General features: G+C 36.3%; 1 protein-coding gene across 3 annotated transcripts in view; it reads right to left on the bottom strand.

The window, feature by feature from the left end:
* The window catches only part of TMEM209 (transmembrane protein 209), a 59,965-nt gene that overhangs the window by 33,089 nt on the left and 9,815 nt on the right, over positions 1-17,061 (bottom strand). For all 3 annotated transcript variants that reach the window (XM_037836160.1, XM_037836161.1, XM_037836159.1), the window contains exons 7-9: positions 8,371-8,546; positions 7,681-7,752; positions 3,834-3,930 (exon numbers count right to left, since the gene is read on the bottom strand). In XM_037836160.1, the coding sequence (XP_037692088.1) occupies positions 3,834-3,930; positions 7,681-7,752; positions 8,371-8,546 (345 nt within the window). The remainder of the gene's footprint in view (positions 1-3,833; positions 3,931-7,680; positions 7,753-8,370; positions 8,547-17,061) is intronic.

Genomic DNA, 17,061 nt, shown 5'->3' with positions numbered 1-17,061 from the left:
AATTCCACTTCTTGGTATATACACCAAGAAGTTCTGAAAGCAGTGACACAACAGACATTTGCACACCAATGTTCACTGTGGCATTGTTCACAACTTCCAAGAGATGGAAACAATCCAAGTATCCTTCAACAGACAAGTGGATAAGCAAAATGTGGTATACACATACGATGGAATACTATGCAGCAGTAAGAAGGAACGAGGTCCTGAAACATATGACAACATGGATCAACTTTGAAGACATAATGCTGAGTGAAATAAGTCAGACACAAAAAGAGAGATATTGTATGTTATCACTATTGTGAACTCCTTGAACAATGTAAAATAAGTGTCTTAGAACACAGAATATAGGGGACCTAGGATAGACATAAGCTAGTGAAGGGGGAATGATAACTTAGTATGTACAGACATGGTGTGCCAGTTTGAATGTATTGTGTACACTAAAACGCCATTATCTTTGATGCAATCTTATGTGGGCAGACATATTAGTGTTGATTATTCTGTAATTCTTTTGAGTGTTTCCATGAAGATTCAACCCACTCAATTGTAGGTGATAACTCTGATTAGATAAATTCCATGGAGGTGTGGCCCTGCCCATTCAGCGTGGGCCTTGATTAGTTTACTAGAGCACTATATAAGCTCGGACAGAAGGAGCAAGCTTGCTACAGCCAAGAGGGACACTCTGAAAAACATACAGGAAGTGAGAGAGGAGCTGCAGCTTACAGAGACATTTTGGAGAACACAACTCAGGAGCAAGCAGACACCTAGAGAGGAATGTTGTGGGAGAAAGCTATTTTGAAACCAGAACTCCAGAGCAGACGCCAGCCACATGACTTTCCAGCTAACAGATTTTCCGGACGTCACTGGCCATCCTCCAGTGAAGGTACCCGATTGACTGTTGATGCCTTACCTTGCATACTTTATGACCTTAAGATTGTAACTATGTAACCAAGTAAACCCCCTTTAGAAAAGCCAATCCATTTCTCGTATTTTGCAAAAGGCAGCATTACCAAATTGGAACAGATGGTAATGAGGATGAACTTAAAGGTATGTACAGGGGTGATGATTGTTCATTAATGGGATTATAAGTATTAGTACTGCACTGAAGGCAAACATCATTGAGAGTGGTTGTTTAAAGGCATGTATCCCACAGATTTGCACTACAAATATAAATAAGTGTTTGCATGATAATGTCCAAGGTATGACACTGGTACAAAGAGTTAACAACAGAGTGGTATATAGGAAAAATTACCCATTGCATATTATAGACTGTATTTAATAGGAATACCTTACCAGTACTGCACTAATACTAGGGATGAACAGGGGCTGATAAGAGCTTTGGGGTGTTTTGTGTTGTGCTAATCATTGAAAACTGAGAGTGATGATGATTGTACAACTAAGTGAAGATAATGTGAGTCACCTATCGTTCATCTTGGACAGAATATATGCTATGTGAAATTAGGAGCCTCCTACTTGAAGCCCTGGATCTTGACATGTCAAACTTATGGCTATAAATGGGTGGCTAAGCCTACTTATAATTATGCCTAAGAGGCACTGCCAGAAAACCTCTTTTGTTGCTCAGATGTGGCCTTTTTCTCTCTAAGCCCAACTCTGCAAATAAATTAGCCCCTCTCCACCCTCCACTCCCCAAATGGGACATGAATCCCAGGGGAGTGTTTTTCCCTGGCACCATGGTACACAACTCCCAGCAATGAGCCTGGTCCTGCCATCGAGGGATTGAAAATGCCTTCTTGACCAAAATGGAGAAAAGAAAGGTAACAAAACAAGGTTACAGTGGCTAAGAGATTGCAAGTCGAGTTGAGAAGCTATCCTGGAGGTTACTCTTAGGCAAGCTCCAGCCACAGTATGCCAAGCCCTAATCAAACAGTAGTCCTGAAATAGCTAGGTCCTTATCTGAGACTCTATAAGTTTCATCCACTAAGTTTATTTTTTAGAAACTTACACCCTCAGAGTGTTCCTATGCCAGATAAATACCAAAACCCAGAGGCAATAGTCTCTCCAAGAACATCAACCAGACGCATCCTGCTTCCCCATAATGTTGACACTCCTTGTCAATATGAACAAGTTAGGGTGGTCACTGACATCCCTAGACATCACTAGACATCCTTAAAGATCGACAAAGTGATTAAACGAGAGGAAGGGTCAGCAACAAACAAGATAGAATTCAACAAAGGATTATGAATATAGAATCTTACATATATATAGATATATATGTATACACACATTTTCTTAGATGCTAGGGTATTAGAATAGCTAGAAGGAAGTAACGGAAATGGTGGAACTGTGATCCGTAACATTCTTTGGAATTACCTATGTAACTACTTGTAAAATCGTACTTTGGAAGTCATCACCTTTCTGTACATATCTTGTCTGTATATATCTTGTATTTCACAATAAGGAAATAACTGAAATTGTAGAACTGTAACCCATAACATTCTTTGAAATTTGCTCTCTAACTACTAGTTAAACCGTACTCTGAAAGTTATCACTGTTTTGTATATTTGTTACATTTCACAATAGAAAATGTATTTAAAAATACTAGAACTCTGAGTCACTCACATTATCTTAAGAAACAATAAACTACTGTTTCCTTAAGCTAAAAAAAAGAAGGTATTTACTTAACACTAAAGTTGGGGTATCTCTAGACAAATTATACTATATAGTACCACAACAATTTTATTTTTAGCAGAGCAAGTTGAAAATATCTGATTTTAAATAGTATTATTACATGTATTAATTCTTTGTGCAATTGTAATTAATATTTGATAAGAGATATGTATGCAGAATATATGAAGAATGCCTACAATTCAATAATAAAAAAGACAAATGATCCAATTTAAAAATGGGCAAGTGACTTCAAAGAAGATATACAAATAACCAATAAATACATGAAAAGATGTTCAACTATCATTAGTCATCAGGAAAAGCAAATCAAACCCACAATGAAATATGAGGTCATACTCACTAGGTTAACTATTATCAAAAAGAGAGATCATACAAGTATTGGCAAGAATGTAGAGAAACTGGATTTGTCATACACCGCTATTGGAAATGTAAAACGCATAACTGCCTTACGGAAACAGTCTGGCAGTTCCTCAAATGATTAAACACTGAGTTATGACATGATCCAGAAATTCCACTCCTAGGTATATTTATACCCAAGAGAAATTAAAACAGTTTCACACAAACACTTGTACACGACTGTTCTTAGTAGCATTATTCATAATAGCCCCAAAGTGGGAACCCAAATGTCAATCAACTGATAGGTAAACTAAACGTGGTATACTCATACAATGGAATATTATCCTGCAATAAAAAGAAATGAAGTACTGATACATGCTACAACATGGATGAACCTTGAAAAACAATGTACTAAGTGGAAGAAGACAGTCAGCAAAGGCCACATATTGTATAAACGTATTTATATGAAATGTCTCATCCAGAACAGGCCAAACTATAGGGACATAAAATAGATTGGCAGCTGCCTAGGGGCTGGGGAGAATGGGGATATTGGGGTGTGGGTGTGACTGTCAAAGGGAACAGGGATTCTTTTAGAGGTGAAAGAAATGTTCTAAAATAGATTGATGTGGTGGCTGTACAACAAAAACCTGAATTGTACACTTTAAGTGGGTGAATTATATGGTATGTGAACCTATATGTTGATTAAGCTGTTACATTTAAAAAAAAATATATTACAGATATTTAGGTTTCTTTCTTTACCTCAAGGTAACAAAAGAAGTTATAAAATAGTCCTTTACAAGAAGGAATTTTCCACATGAAGGCAAAGTCAAATGTTTGGCTCCATTTTCACATACCTCCTATTTGTAGTTCCGGACAACCCATTCTTCTCATCTGTGTGCTGACAGATTCAATCTCTTGTACAAGCGGCACTAATATTGTCTCATTAATCCACTAGGAAGAAATGAGGTATAGATTTTGTATACTGTATTTCAAAGCATTTCTCAAATAATTTTTTTTACATGCAACTCTTTTACAATTTCTTTATTGTCTTGCACTTGAGCATTAATAGAGTCATAAAGTATAGTGAAAAAGAATAGAAGTAGCAACCAGCCAAAGTCTAGAGAGAGTTAAGTAACTATGCTATGAGAGCGTAAGTTAACTAATTTATGTTCTTAAACCATATGTGCGTGTTTTTTCTGAAGAAAATATAAAACTTTCAGTTATATGTTCTTAAGTTTTTCTATCTATGATTATTATACTTAGCTAAAGGGTAGATAAATTTTCAGTTTACACTTCTAGGATAAGCATTCACACATCTATTTATATTGGTTTGGATCATAAAATAGTTTTTCAAAATAACATAAATGATTAACTTTCAGCAGGCTCACCCAATTCCTCAACCATGCAGAAAACAGATTTATTACATTTGAAAGTCATTTGTGAATATTACTATATTACCTGAGGATCAAGAATTTCAAATGCTATTTTCCATGGCTAATCTCAAACTACTTCTGCAATGTGAAAAGACTGCCAAAGGAAACACAGTCTGGTTTGTTTGTGTTATGTATTTCACGTGTGTGTTGGTAGCAAGAACTACCAGTTCTGTTTCCATGCTTTTAATGAACTATAAAGTAAAAGAATGAAAAAAAGTTTCAGATGCAATGCAAGTCCACAATTCCTTAAAACCAATTTTGAATTCAAAAACTTCCAAAAACCGAAAGTTTTTAAATCCATTTGGCAAGAAAAATTTGATTTGTTGGTAAGACCTGAACTGAATTCACATGAAGCTATTATAATCTATGTCCTGTTTAGGTGATTATATGTTTTGTTGCAGAAATATTAAGATGCTTGATTAGTGGGTGTTGAGATCCCAGTGGTGGTGTTTACAAAATATATATTTACATATTGCTTTTCGAAAACTCCAAAAAACTTTGAATTTCAAAACGCTGTGGTCTAAGGCATTCAGATAAGGGATTATGTTTATATTTCTTCTAAGGAGCTAATACTCCTGACCAAGACTTTATGTTTTAAATATATATCAGCAGTTTTAGACAAGACTATAGGTGGAAATAAAAGAATACAGCTCCAGGACATTTCAGTCATTCATTTTTCTAATACTCTTTCAGTGCTTCTACTTGCCAGCCACTTTTTGATTGCAACAAATTACCCTAAGGTGCCCAAAAGGAGAGATCTGGGCCTCACCCAGAAATTCAGATCAAGTAGTTCTGGGTTGGAAGCCAGGAATTTTAAAAAGCTGCCTAGCAGTATTCATGATTTGCAATGGGTGGAGGTGGCCTAAGTGTACATTGACAGAGGAACACAATGGTGAAATGTGGTATATGTATACAATGGAATATTGAGCAACTATGAGAAGGAGTATAGCTGTGAGACACACAATGAGGTGAATGGATCCTGTAGACAGTATTTTGAATGAAATGCACCAGAAACAAAGGCAAACACTATAATGCCTCACCAATATGGACTAACTACAATGTGTAAACTCAGAATCGAATCTTAGAGCACAGCCTATCAGGGAAATGATTATTGTTATGGTCCCTAGATTATAAACTCTTAGAGCAGTCAAATTTATTCCTGAATTGTAATGGCTATCTCCAAACTCTGAGATGTTGATCCCTTAATGTATAACCTAATTAGTCACTGGAACATGGGTATCTGTGTGACACCTGAAACTCAAGAGCTAGAGCTCGGGAGATACGAATGTATCAGTATTAACGCACACACCAACTGTTAAAAAAAAAAAAAGCTGTGAAATAGAGTCCAGACTTCAATTAGAGATATGAATAAAGCAGATCTGGTTCAGACTAAGGCAAATCGGGCCAAAGGGTAAGAACGATACTGAATGTGTTTTTAAAATCTTCAACTTCCATGTGAGACCAAGGGAAGAGAGATTTATTTGTTGTAGGATCTATATTTTCTAAACAATATAACTTCTATAGTCAGTTTGTTCAAAACACTACAATACAAGAAACCTTGAATAGGACGTGAGTTATGGGTATGTCTGTATAGATCAGAAGGAGATAACAATACATCCTAAAGTAATTTGAGTGGAGAATAAAAATATATATTCAGGGCTCCCCTGAAGAGCTGGAGGAGGATGAAGAGGTGTTGGACTTCCTCACCTGGATTGTTCCTGGTGTTCTCACAAACATTTGGGACTGAGGGCTTGATGTGCTGAGCCCTCTGCCTTGGGTCTGGCCCCAATGAAGCTGGTTGCTGCAGGGAGAAGCTAAACCTTCTTATAATTGTGCCTAGAGTCTCCCCATGAGTGCCTCTTTGTTGCTCAGATGTGGCCCTCTCTCTCTAACTAAGCCACCTTGATGGGCAATCTCGCTGTCCTTCCCCAGGTCAAGTGGGACCTGACTCCCAGGGATGTAAATCTCCCTGGCAATGCAAGATATGACTCCCGGGGATGAATCTGGACCTGGCATCGTGGGATTGAGAACATCATCTTGACCAAAAGGGGTATGCGAAATGAAACGAAATAAAGCTTCAGTGGCTGAGAGATTTCAAATGGAGCCAAGAGGTTACTCTGGTGGACATTCTTACGCACTATATAGATAACACTTTTTAGGTTTTAATATATTGGAATAGTTAGAAGTAAATACCTGAAACTACCAAACTCCAACCCAGTAGCCTTGATTTTTGAAGATGACTGTATAACAATGCAGTTTACAAGGGGTGACAGTGTGATTGTGAAAACCCTGTGGATTGCACTCCCTTTATCCATTGTATGGATGGATGAGTAGAAAAATGGGGACAAAACCTAAATGAAAAATAGGGTGGGATGGGGGTGGGTGATTTGGGTGTTCTTTTTTTATTTTTATTTTTTATTCTGATTCTGATTCTTTCTGGTGTTCAAAAATAGATTGGGTTGATGAATGTACACCTATAAGATGGCACTATAAACAGTTGATTGTACACCATGATGATTGTATGGTATATGAATATAGCTTAATAAAACTGAATTAAAAAAAAGCTGCCTAGGCTTCTGGTTAAGGAAACAGGCTCAGCACTACATTTTTCACACCTCTCTCTTGATACCCTATTTTAATTAAGTAAAAGAATAAACAAGGTGGAGTAAAATGATTTCCATAAATTTCTAAAATAGGTAGAGTGGATGGAGGAGTGTTGAAGGATGAAACAACAGAGGACGCGGTAGCCTAAAATATAAGTGGAACTACCTACAGTGGTGCAGGGAGCCAATATGCCCAAAAGAACCTGGGATAAAGAGGTAGGGCTGAAATCAAAGGAACTAACTAACTCTGTATATGGAAGAGGTCTAGCTTCTAGTCCAAATTTAGAGGGTCCCTTCAGAAAAATCAAATAATTTATACATATTTTGAAGTAGCTTCAAGCACATACTATCTTATCTCTTTTAAGTCACATAATTGACTCTGACAGAAAAAGCTCTTTGAAAAAAAATGGATAAGTTAGGGAAGAAAGGAAGATCTCAGTAACTAAACACAATGATTTATTAAATATGGAGGAAAAAAAAACCCTTGAAAATGTATACTGTAAGGCAAATGTCATTTTTATCCTTATATATGTATATTATTCATATTGCATTTCTAGAATAATTTAAATATTTGAATTAATAAATAATGCTAATTAATATTTGAGTAACATATTTTGCATATCAAGAGACACCAATATTGTCCAAAGAGTAATGTCAGAAGTTACATTTCTGAACTTAGCTGTCCATGAATCCATATGATCAAGAAGTTGTCTATTCATGGTCACTCTTGCCCAAACCTATGAAAAATATGTTTAAAATGAACAATTAGTAAGGAAAAATTTACAAGAAATCATTCTTTCCCCTACCCTCAAAGATATTTGATGAACCTTAAGAAAAAACTTAGCAAACATCAATATTTATCTAACTATTATGCAGTAATTTTCTTATTACCCATTTATGATTCTTGTTTATGCACAGATATCTTTAAAAGTACCTGATGTAGGTATATTAAAGGACACTCTTCATGCTTTTCGGAACAAAATTAAAATTCTGTATTTGCTGTTATACTGATAAAGCTCCAGACTGCCAAATGTTCTAACCCAAATGAATTTTAAAAGCAAGAGTCTTATATATGCTAAATATTAGACACTTGAGAGCCTTTTTAAAATGAGTACAGAAAAATGTTTTAGGCAGGACACTCATGTCAACTACGTGTCATAATAAATAAAATATACAATATAATTCAGTATTAAATAAACAAAGTAAGACAGGAACCTTTCCAATACTTAACGTGTGCCAAATTTGTTGCTCTCTAGTAAAAACAGAGGTTCAGAAAAAATGTTCCAGAAGTAGAAAAGACTTTCTAACCACCTATTATTCATAAATATCAATAGTCATTTCTATTTTCCTTTTACCTCTTCTGCAGCTTGTTTAGAACTGAGATCAGCTTCATCTTTGTTAGCACATGGGGCCTGAGACCTACAGGCAAGTTGATATTGAAACTTCTTTAATGTTTGTGCATAATCCCCCACAGAACGACTGTAGTTCCAAAAAGTAGGACTGATGGAAGGAGAGGCAGAATCCGGGCTCCCTACAATTATTAATTTAAAGAATATCAGTTCATTGTAGTAATTTTTACATCTAGAGTTAACACATGAACGGTGGGTATCCAGGTTCCTAGGCAATGACAGTCAACGAAAGAGAAGGCAAAGCCCTAAGGAATTTGTTTCCCACCTTCCTCCTGTATTATCTTTTCTTTAGACGTGGACTGCTTGTGTTAAAAATTAAAGAACATTTTCTGAGTAGTATCAATATGAGCCCTAGGAACCATAAGTGTAGATTTGCGTTTGTTTTTGTTGAAAAAGTAATCTTGTTTTATTCTCCCACACTTGAAATAATCTGCAATAGTATTCATTTCATTGTCCCTTTAACTCATTTCACTGTCCATTTTTCCCTTGACAGAATTTGGCTTTTTTTTTTTTTTTAAGGGGAAGTTACCAGTGGGGATATAACCAGATGTCGATTAATTTAGCAAGAAGCAAAAAACAAATTTCTTAAGGAATAAACAGACTGAGCAGTTCCTTGCTTGAATTTTCACAAGCTCCTTCTGAATGGTGTAACTACAGCCTCCTGTTAACAAATCACTCTCTAGCCTGTAAGATAAACTTACTTATCCCTGTACTGTAATGTGTTCTATTTAATAGCTTGTAGCAATTTCACTGTATTATATTAAAAGACTATCTGCTGGTCATATATGTCTAAATTTATAGATTTACTTTTGGGAATTGTAAAAAAGTTACATTTAGGAATCTACTCTAATAGAGGCTTCTACCAGAGTACTCATCACAATTTAAGATTATAGTTTGTCTGTTTTCCCAAATAAAATTTGAACTCCTTGAGGACAAGGAACATTTTCTCCCCCTAGCATCAGCATAGTACCTGATAAATAGAAAGTTTTCAATGACAATTATATGATAGTTATGAATGGCTTAAATTAGTTTTTTCAGAGTTTAACAAATATTAAAATTATCAATTAATACTTCACACCCACACACACAGATCATGAATGGAAACCGAAGATTTTTTTTTTTAATCTTAGCAGAATTTCTAGAAGGAGTGACTATAAATACTAAAAGCGGTTTTCTGGTGATGTTTACAGGCACAAAGGAGGAGAAACCATAAAAGGGATATGTGGCGACATTTTAATTTGCAGCATCAAAACTTTGAAGTTTAGCCAGTCAAAGCTAGTACTTTTGGTGATTAATAGTATGTTTCCTGCTGGCATAAAAATAAATAGTTATATACAGTAAAGAATTATCACACTTTGTGTGAAGTTAAATTTCCAAGCAGGACTTCTGACAAAATTGACTTACAGGCGTGAAATTATGTAAAGAAAACAAATTTTAAATCAACACAGAAGACTTTTAATAGAGAATAAAAAAGGAAGTTAAGAAACAGTCATGTTAGAGCCCAAAGTTATTGTCCTAATTTTATTCATCATTAACTGAGAGAAAACTTGAACTTGAGAAAACAGGCTTTAGGTGATGAATAGAAATAGGAAGTTTTAATATGTTATGCATTAACCAAAGTAAAATAAGATATATATTGCAAGCAGTGACAAAATAGGACATATGTGTGATGATCAATGCCAACCTAACAGCACAAAATCTGTAGGTGGAGAACCTCAAGGACCGAAGAATCAAAGCACATAGAGATCTGCAATTCTGGCAGCACAGATAACTTAACATATTTCTCCCTACAAATATCTACACTTGCTAATTAAATAAAACAAACATTATTTAAATGAATAGTGATGCTCACAAAGAGTAAGGGGAATAGCTAGTGGCTAAAAATAGAGAACTGCAAATCTGAATGGCCTGTGAACCAAAGCTATGGTTGCAGTGGAGAATTTTGTAGACCTTGGGAAATCCAAGACTGACCTTGGATTTCAGTCCCCAAGTGGGAAACAAAGATAAGGATTTGGACACAAGAGAGCTAGAGAATTGGGTTGGGACCTTTCTTCTTCCCCCCACCTCAAGCATAGGACCAGGAATCTCAAAGGATCATATTTTCATTGAGGGACAAGCTGCATAACAAGTCACCTGACCTCTTCAAAATGTCAATGTCACCAAAGACAAATAAAACATAACAAAACAAAAACAAAAACACAAGAATGTTCTTGACTAAAGAAGATAAAGATGCATGAGAACTAAATGCAATGTGTGATCATTCTTGACTGGATCCTGGCTCAAAAAAAAAAGAGGGAAAAAAAAGAAATAAAAGTCATTATTGGGTCAAATGGGGATATATGAATATGAGTAACAGTAGTATCCTACTTAAGATAATCATATTATAGTTATAAAGAAAAATGCCCTTGTTCTTAGGAGAGGCATGCTAAAATACTTAGGGGTGAAGTGGCATGATGTCTGCAACTTTCAAATAGATCAGCAAAAAAAATGTGTAAGTGTTTGAAGAGACTCAGAGAGTATATAGATAGTAGTAAAGCAAATGTGGCAAAAAATTAACACTTGGTTACTCTAGATACTTACTGCACTATTTTTCAACTCTCCTTTAGATTTGAAACTTTTAAAAAGAGAAGTGAAAAAATTAAATAAAGAATTTGTGAATTGGAAGGTAGATCCAAGGAAATTACCCATAATAAAGCACAGAGATCTAAAGAGATAGATAATAAAAGAGTTAAAATATATGGAAAATAACATGTGAAGATTCAACATATGATGAATAGGAATTCCAGAAGGGAAAGAACAGTGTGATGGGAAAGAGGCTAAATTCAAAGAGATCTAAGAATGAATTGAATTGAAAATAAAATACTTGCAAAAACACAAAGTAAAATAATCATAAAGCCATATGCACACACATCATTGTAAAACTGCAGAACACAGAATAAAGAGAAGATCAGAAAAGTAGGGTGTACAGGCCCACCTGGCCAAGAGATTAGTTACTCCCAAGGGGAGTAAACATATAATTGAAAACCTGAGGATTATGAGAGCCTGCTTTCTCCATACTGAAGAAAGGAGAAACAAACATTGAAAGACAGGCTAGAATACACCCTGTGTAGATAGACTGGAATTGGAGGTACCAGTATGAACTAATGGTTTTGAATATTTATAGAAGGATAGATGTGGAAATAAATACAAATGTATGTGTGTCTCTCACTGTCTGTCTCTATGTACATACATTTACTTCCAAGCTTCCCCAGAGGGCCTAGGAGCAATGACACCCCAGTAAAAATTATCATATCCAGTACCCAGACATTAATTTTTAAATATCATTTTGCACTAGAAGAATCCAGGGCTCCTTAAAGAAACAGACTGATTCCACAGAGAGGAAAAAGTACAAGATGACCTGAGTATCTTGTGGTGCCAGAAAGTTTAAGAAAAAAAAAAGTGCCTATAAAAGAACACAGAAGGCCCTCTTTCTCTAGCTAGGCCAACTCAGCAGGTGAACTCACTGCCCTCCCCCCTACTTGGGACCTGATTCCCAGGGGTGTAAATCTCCCTGGCAACACAGGATATGACTCCCAGGGATGAACCTGGACCCGGCATCATGGGATTGAGAGCATTTTCTTGACCAAAAGGGGAAAGTGGAATGAAACAAGTTTCAATGGCTGAGAGATTTCAAATGGAGTCGAGAGGTCACGCTGGTGGACATTCTTATGCACCATATAGATATCCCTTTCTAGGTTTCAGTGAATTGGAATAGCTAGAAGTAAATACCTGAAATTATCAAACTCCAACTCAGTGGTCTTGACTCTTGAAGACGATTGTATAACTATGTAGCTTACAAGGGGTGACAGTGTGATGGATGAGTAGAAAAATGGGGACAGGGACTAAATGAAGACTAGGGTGGGATGGGGGGATGATTTGGGTGTAAAGAAAATGTCCAAAAATGGATTGGGGTGATGAAGGCACAACTACATGATGGTACTGTGAACAGTTGATTGTACACCATGGATAACTGTATGGTATGTGAGTATATCTCAATAAAACTGAAATTAAAAAAAAAAAGGGTACAAGACAGAAAAAAAAAAAAAAAGAACATAGGAGGGGAAGATGGTGAAGTGGTTGAGGTAGCGTGGGCTTTCTTCTGTGAGAGAAAACAGAGAGGGGCCAAGAGGATGCACAGGACTGCAGTTTCAGGGTGTGACCGGCCATAGAGGGACTCTACGGTATGTGGTGGGGACGTGGACAAAAGCATGGAGAGAGTGCCTGGAAGAACAGGGTGAGTTGATTCAGTCAGGACTGCCTCCTGGGGCCACCAGGCAAGGGAGTGAGCAGCGGCCTCCACTCCCATGCACCCACCTTGGCAGTTAGCTGGGGAGGTGATCCTCCATAGTCATATGACCTGGAGCTCCCGTGAGGGAACCCGGGAGGCAGCATTTCTTCTCCCCCCATGGAAGTCTGGGGAGTGCACCAGCAAGAAGGAGGGATAGGAAAGGGCACTATACAGATGCATGAGAGGGGCCTCCCATACCCCAGAGGCTCGTGGGCACATGGCAGGCAGGGAGTGGGGCATGCTTGAGCTAGACAGCGCCCTTGAGCAGATTTCCCTGCCAAACTGCACAGAGCCCACATGGCACCCCCAGGGCAGGCAGTCCCTAGTGAAAACAGAGAACTGGTGCACTGATTGGTTCCCCACTGGGTTTAGACTCTGCTCAGCTCTGGGAGAAGTTCAGGGAAGGCTGGCTTGAGAGTAAAAGGCAGCTCAAGAGCTCCACCTGCTGGTAGGATACGGAAACTGCACTCCAACAAGCTGTACCTCTGCCAAAATATATACAAATGCTCAAATGATCCTGCATTTCCCAAAATAACTTTATCAAGACAATCATAAAGCACTTCAATAATCTAGAAGACACGGACAAGTCAAACAAATTAAAAAGCTGGAAGAGTCACAAAATTTGGAGCAATTAACTAAAGAAATCCATACAAACTTTCAAAACAACTTCAACGGGATGGCTAAAGACATAAAGAACATCAAGAAGACTCTAGAAGAGCATAAAGAAGAATTTGAAAGAGTAAAAAAATAGCAGATCTTATGGAAATAAAAGATACTGTTGATCAAATTAAAAATTAAATATTAGAGACACACAATAGCAGATTTGAAGAGGCAGAAGAAAGGATAAGTGAATTGGAGGTCCTGAAACATAAGGCAACATGGATGAACCTTGAAGATATAATGCTGAATGAAACAAGTCAGACACAAAAGGAGAGACTGTATGTTACCACTACTATGAACTCCCCGAACAATGTAAAATCTATGTCTTATAATGTAGAATACCGGGGACTTAGTGATGGACAGATGTTACTGGAGGGGGAATGATAATCTAATATGTTCAGATATGTTAATGAAGGTGAATTAAAAGGTACGGGAGTAGATAGAGTTAATGGGATTATAAGTATCAGAGCTGTATTGAAGGCAAATAGGATAGGGGTTGTTTAAAAGGCATATATCCCAAAGATTAGCACTATAAATATAGATAGGTGCTTGCATGATATACTTTTAAGGTATGACACTGGTACAGAGAGCTGACAACAGAATGGTATATTGGAAAAATCTACCTATTCCATACTAGGGACTATAATTAATAGAAATACTTTACTAGTACCACACAAATACTAGCGACAAATAATTAAGGGCTGAAAAGGGCTATGGAGTGCTTTGGGTCATGAGAATTGTTTAAAATGGAGAGTGATGAGGACTGTACAACTAAGTGATGTTAATATGAGATATGGATAGATTATCATGGACAGAACATATGCTATGTGAAATCAGGAATCTCCTACTTTGTAAGTCAAGCCCTCGATCTTGAGGCTTGCTCTTGTGAAACTAAGGGTTGTAAAGGGAAGGCTAAGTCCACCTATAATGCCTAGGAATCACCTTCAGAGAACTTCTTTTCTTGCTCAAATATGGACTTCCTCTCTCTAAGTGCAACTCTGCAAATAAATTCATCACCTTCTCCCAACATGGGATTGGACCCCTCAGATGAATGAGTCTCCCTGGCAACGTGGGACATGGATTCTGGGAATGAGCCTGACCCTGGCATTGAGGGGTTGAGAGTGCCTTTTTGACCAAAAGGGAGAAAAGAAAGGCAAAAAATAAGTTTTCAGTGGCTAAGAGATTTCAAATAGAGTCGAAAAGCTGTCCTGGCGGTTACTCCTATGCAAGCTTCAGCTAGATATGCTAAATGGCCACAGTATAATAAGCCCAAGATAACAGTAGTCCTGGAAACCTAAAGAATACTCAGGTCCCTGTCTGAGACTCTATAAAAGTTTCACTCACTAAGTTTATTCTTTAGAAACTTAAATCCTCCAGAGAACTCCTATGCCAGCTAAGTCCCAAAACCCAGAGGCAATAGCTTCTTCAAGAACATCAACCAGATGTGTCCCCTTTTCCCATAATATTGACACCCCTTTTCAACATCAACAAGTTAGGGTGGTCACTCCCTAAACATCCCCGAAGATTGGGAAAGTGATTAAACTAGAAGAAGGGGTAGCAACAGACAAAAAGGAATTTAACAAAATATTATGAATACTGAATCTCTATATAACTTTCTTTTTCTTAGTTGCTGGGGTATTGGGATAGTTAGAAGGAAAGAACTGAAACAGTGGACCTGGAACCCATAGCATTCTTTGAAATATGCTCGATAGCTACTTGTTAAATTGTAATTTGAAAGGTATCACCTTTTTCTACATATATCTCACAATAAGGAAATAACTGAAATTATGATACTGTAACATAACATTTTTGGAAATTTCCTACATTACTACTTGGTAAATCATTCTTTGAAAGATACTATCTTTTCATATATATGCTATATTTCACAATAAGGAAACAACTGAAACTGTGGAACTGTGATCCATAACATTCTTTAAAATTTGCTCTCTACTTGTTAAGTTGCACTTGGAAAGTTATCACTTCTATGTATATCTCTTATATCCCACAATGAAAAAATATGTTAAAAAAAAAGAACACAGGAGCCAGCTAAAAAAGGCTTCCACTAGCCAAATCTGGGACAAATGACAAATGGGGGAGAAGAAACTCTATCTTATAGTAGGATATCAACAATAAATGTAAAAGGGATAAATATTTAAAGAATGATTGAATTAAAAAGTTACAATGACAACTAGCATGGTATTCATTAATTTAGAAAATAATCTTCAAAGAATGTTTAAACTACTAAGTGAAAGTTTGATGAAGAACAGAATACTTACATAGTCTCAAAGTAGCTCTTCACAAAATACTTACTAATTATTTACTAATTAATCTGTATAAAATAATTCTAAGAGCACAAAATGGTTAAAAATATAGGGGTGAACATAGATATACTAGGCAAACATTAACCAAAAGAAAATTAGTATAGCTGTGTTAATTTCAGACAAAATAGAGTTTAAAGCAAAAAGTCCAAGAGACGGGAGCCCACATAAAAATATATATGGAGGAATTCACCAGCAGGATATAATAACTTAATTTATATGCACTTTGTTAAATTTGACAAAATTATGAGGAAAAATTTAGTGGGAGACAATCAGTGGGGGCTTTTAACACACTATCTTTGTAACTGATAGATCAAGCAGATAAAAGTATGGTAAAGAATTTAAGAATAACATCAAGAAGCTTGATTCAGTGGACAAATATGGAGCCCAAAATGTAGAGAACAGGCATTCTTTTCAATGTACTAAGGACTACATTTACAAAAGTGGATCACATAGCAGGCTTGAGAGCAAGTTTTTAAAAAAATGCCAAAAAATTCATAGAGTACAGGTTAGACTAACCACAGTATAATTAAGTTAGGAAGGAAAAAAAAAACAAATGATAATCAAGCCTTTTCATGCATTTGAAAATTAAAAGCAACAATACTTCTAAATACCAACAACAGTACCTTTACATAGCTCTCATGGTCAAAAAAAGAAATAGAAGTGGAAATCAGAATATTTGGATGACAAAGATGTACAGAAGGTACACACCGGTTGTTCTTTGTATTATACTTTGAAATATTTCAAAATTTAAAAGAGAAGAGAAAAACATATATCAAAAATAACAAGTAAAGATAATGCTGATTTGTTTCTTTGACATTTGTGGCACGTTGAAGCAAAATTAAATAAAAAGTAATTGGAGACTTCAGGTGACACAAAGAGCCATGGTCCAATAAATGTCTTCCTCATCGCAGCCATGCTTTAGCACATAAGGTGATTTCTGTCAAAGTTCCTGAGGGGGAAAAATCGTTACTCAGCTCAATAACCTGATTTGGTTTCAAGTAATTGACTTTGTAATAATCAAATCCACCCCAAATAGATTAAGATTTTCTAACACTGTTTCCCAAGAAACAATAGGCTTTATGGAAGCACTAAAAGACAAATTCAAAAAGTTCTGAAAAACAGCATCACTTCTAGAGTAAATACATGCTCTTTCTTTCATCTTTCCCTGCCATCCCAAGTTTCCAAACCGCTACTTGAAAGGAGAAAACTATCGCTTAAACAATCATTGCTACATACCACTTCAGAAACATTAATTTAGAGCCATATCTTTTAAATAGAAATTATAACTAACATTACATGAAAAATTTTATTTTAGATGAAAGGTCAAAA

This window comes from Choloepus didactylus, chromosome 5 (assembly GCF_015220235.1).
Source record: "Choloepus didactylus isolate mChoDid1 chromosome 5, mChoDid1.pri, whole genome shotgun sequence".
NCBI lineage: Eukaryota > Metazoa > Chordata > Mammalia > Pilosa > Megalonychidae > Choloepus > Choloepus didactylus.
Note: the sequence above shows the minus strand (reverse complement) of the source record. Positions and strands in the feature narration are given on the sequence as shown.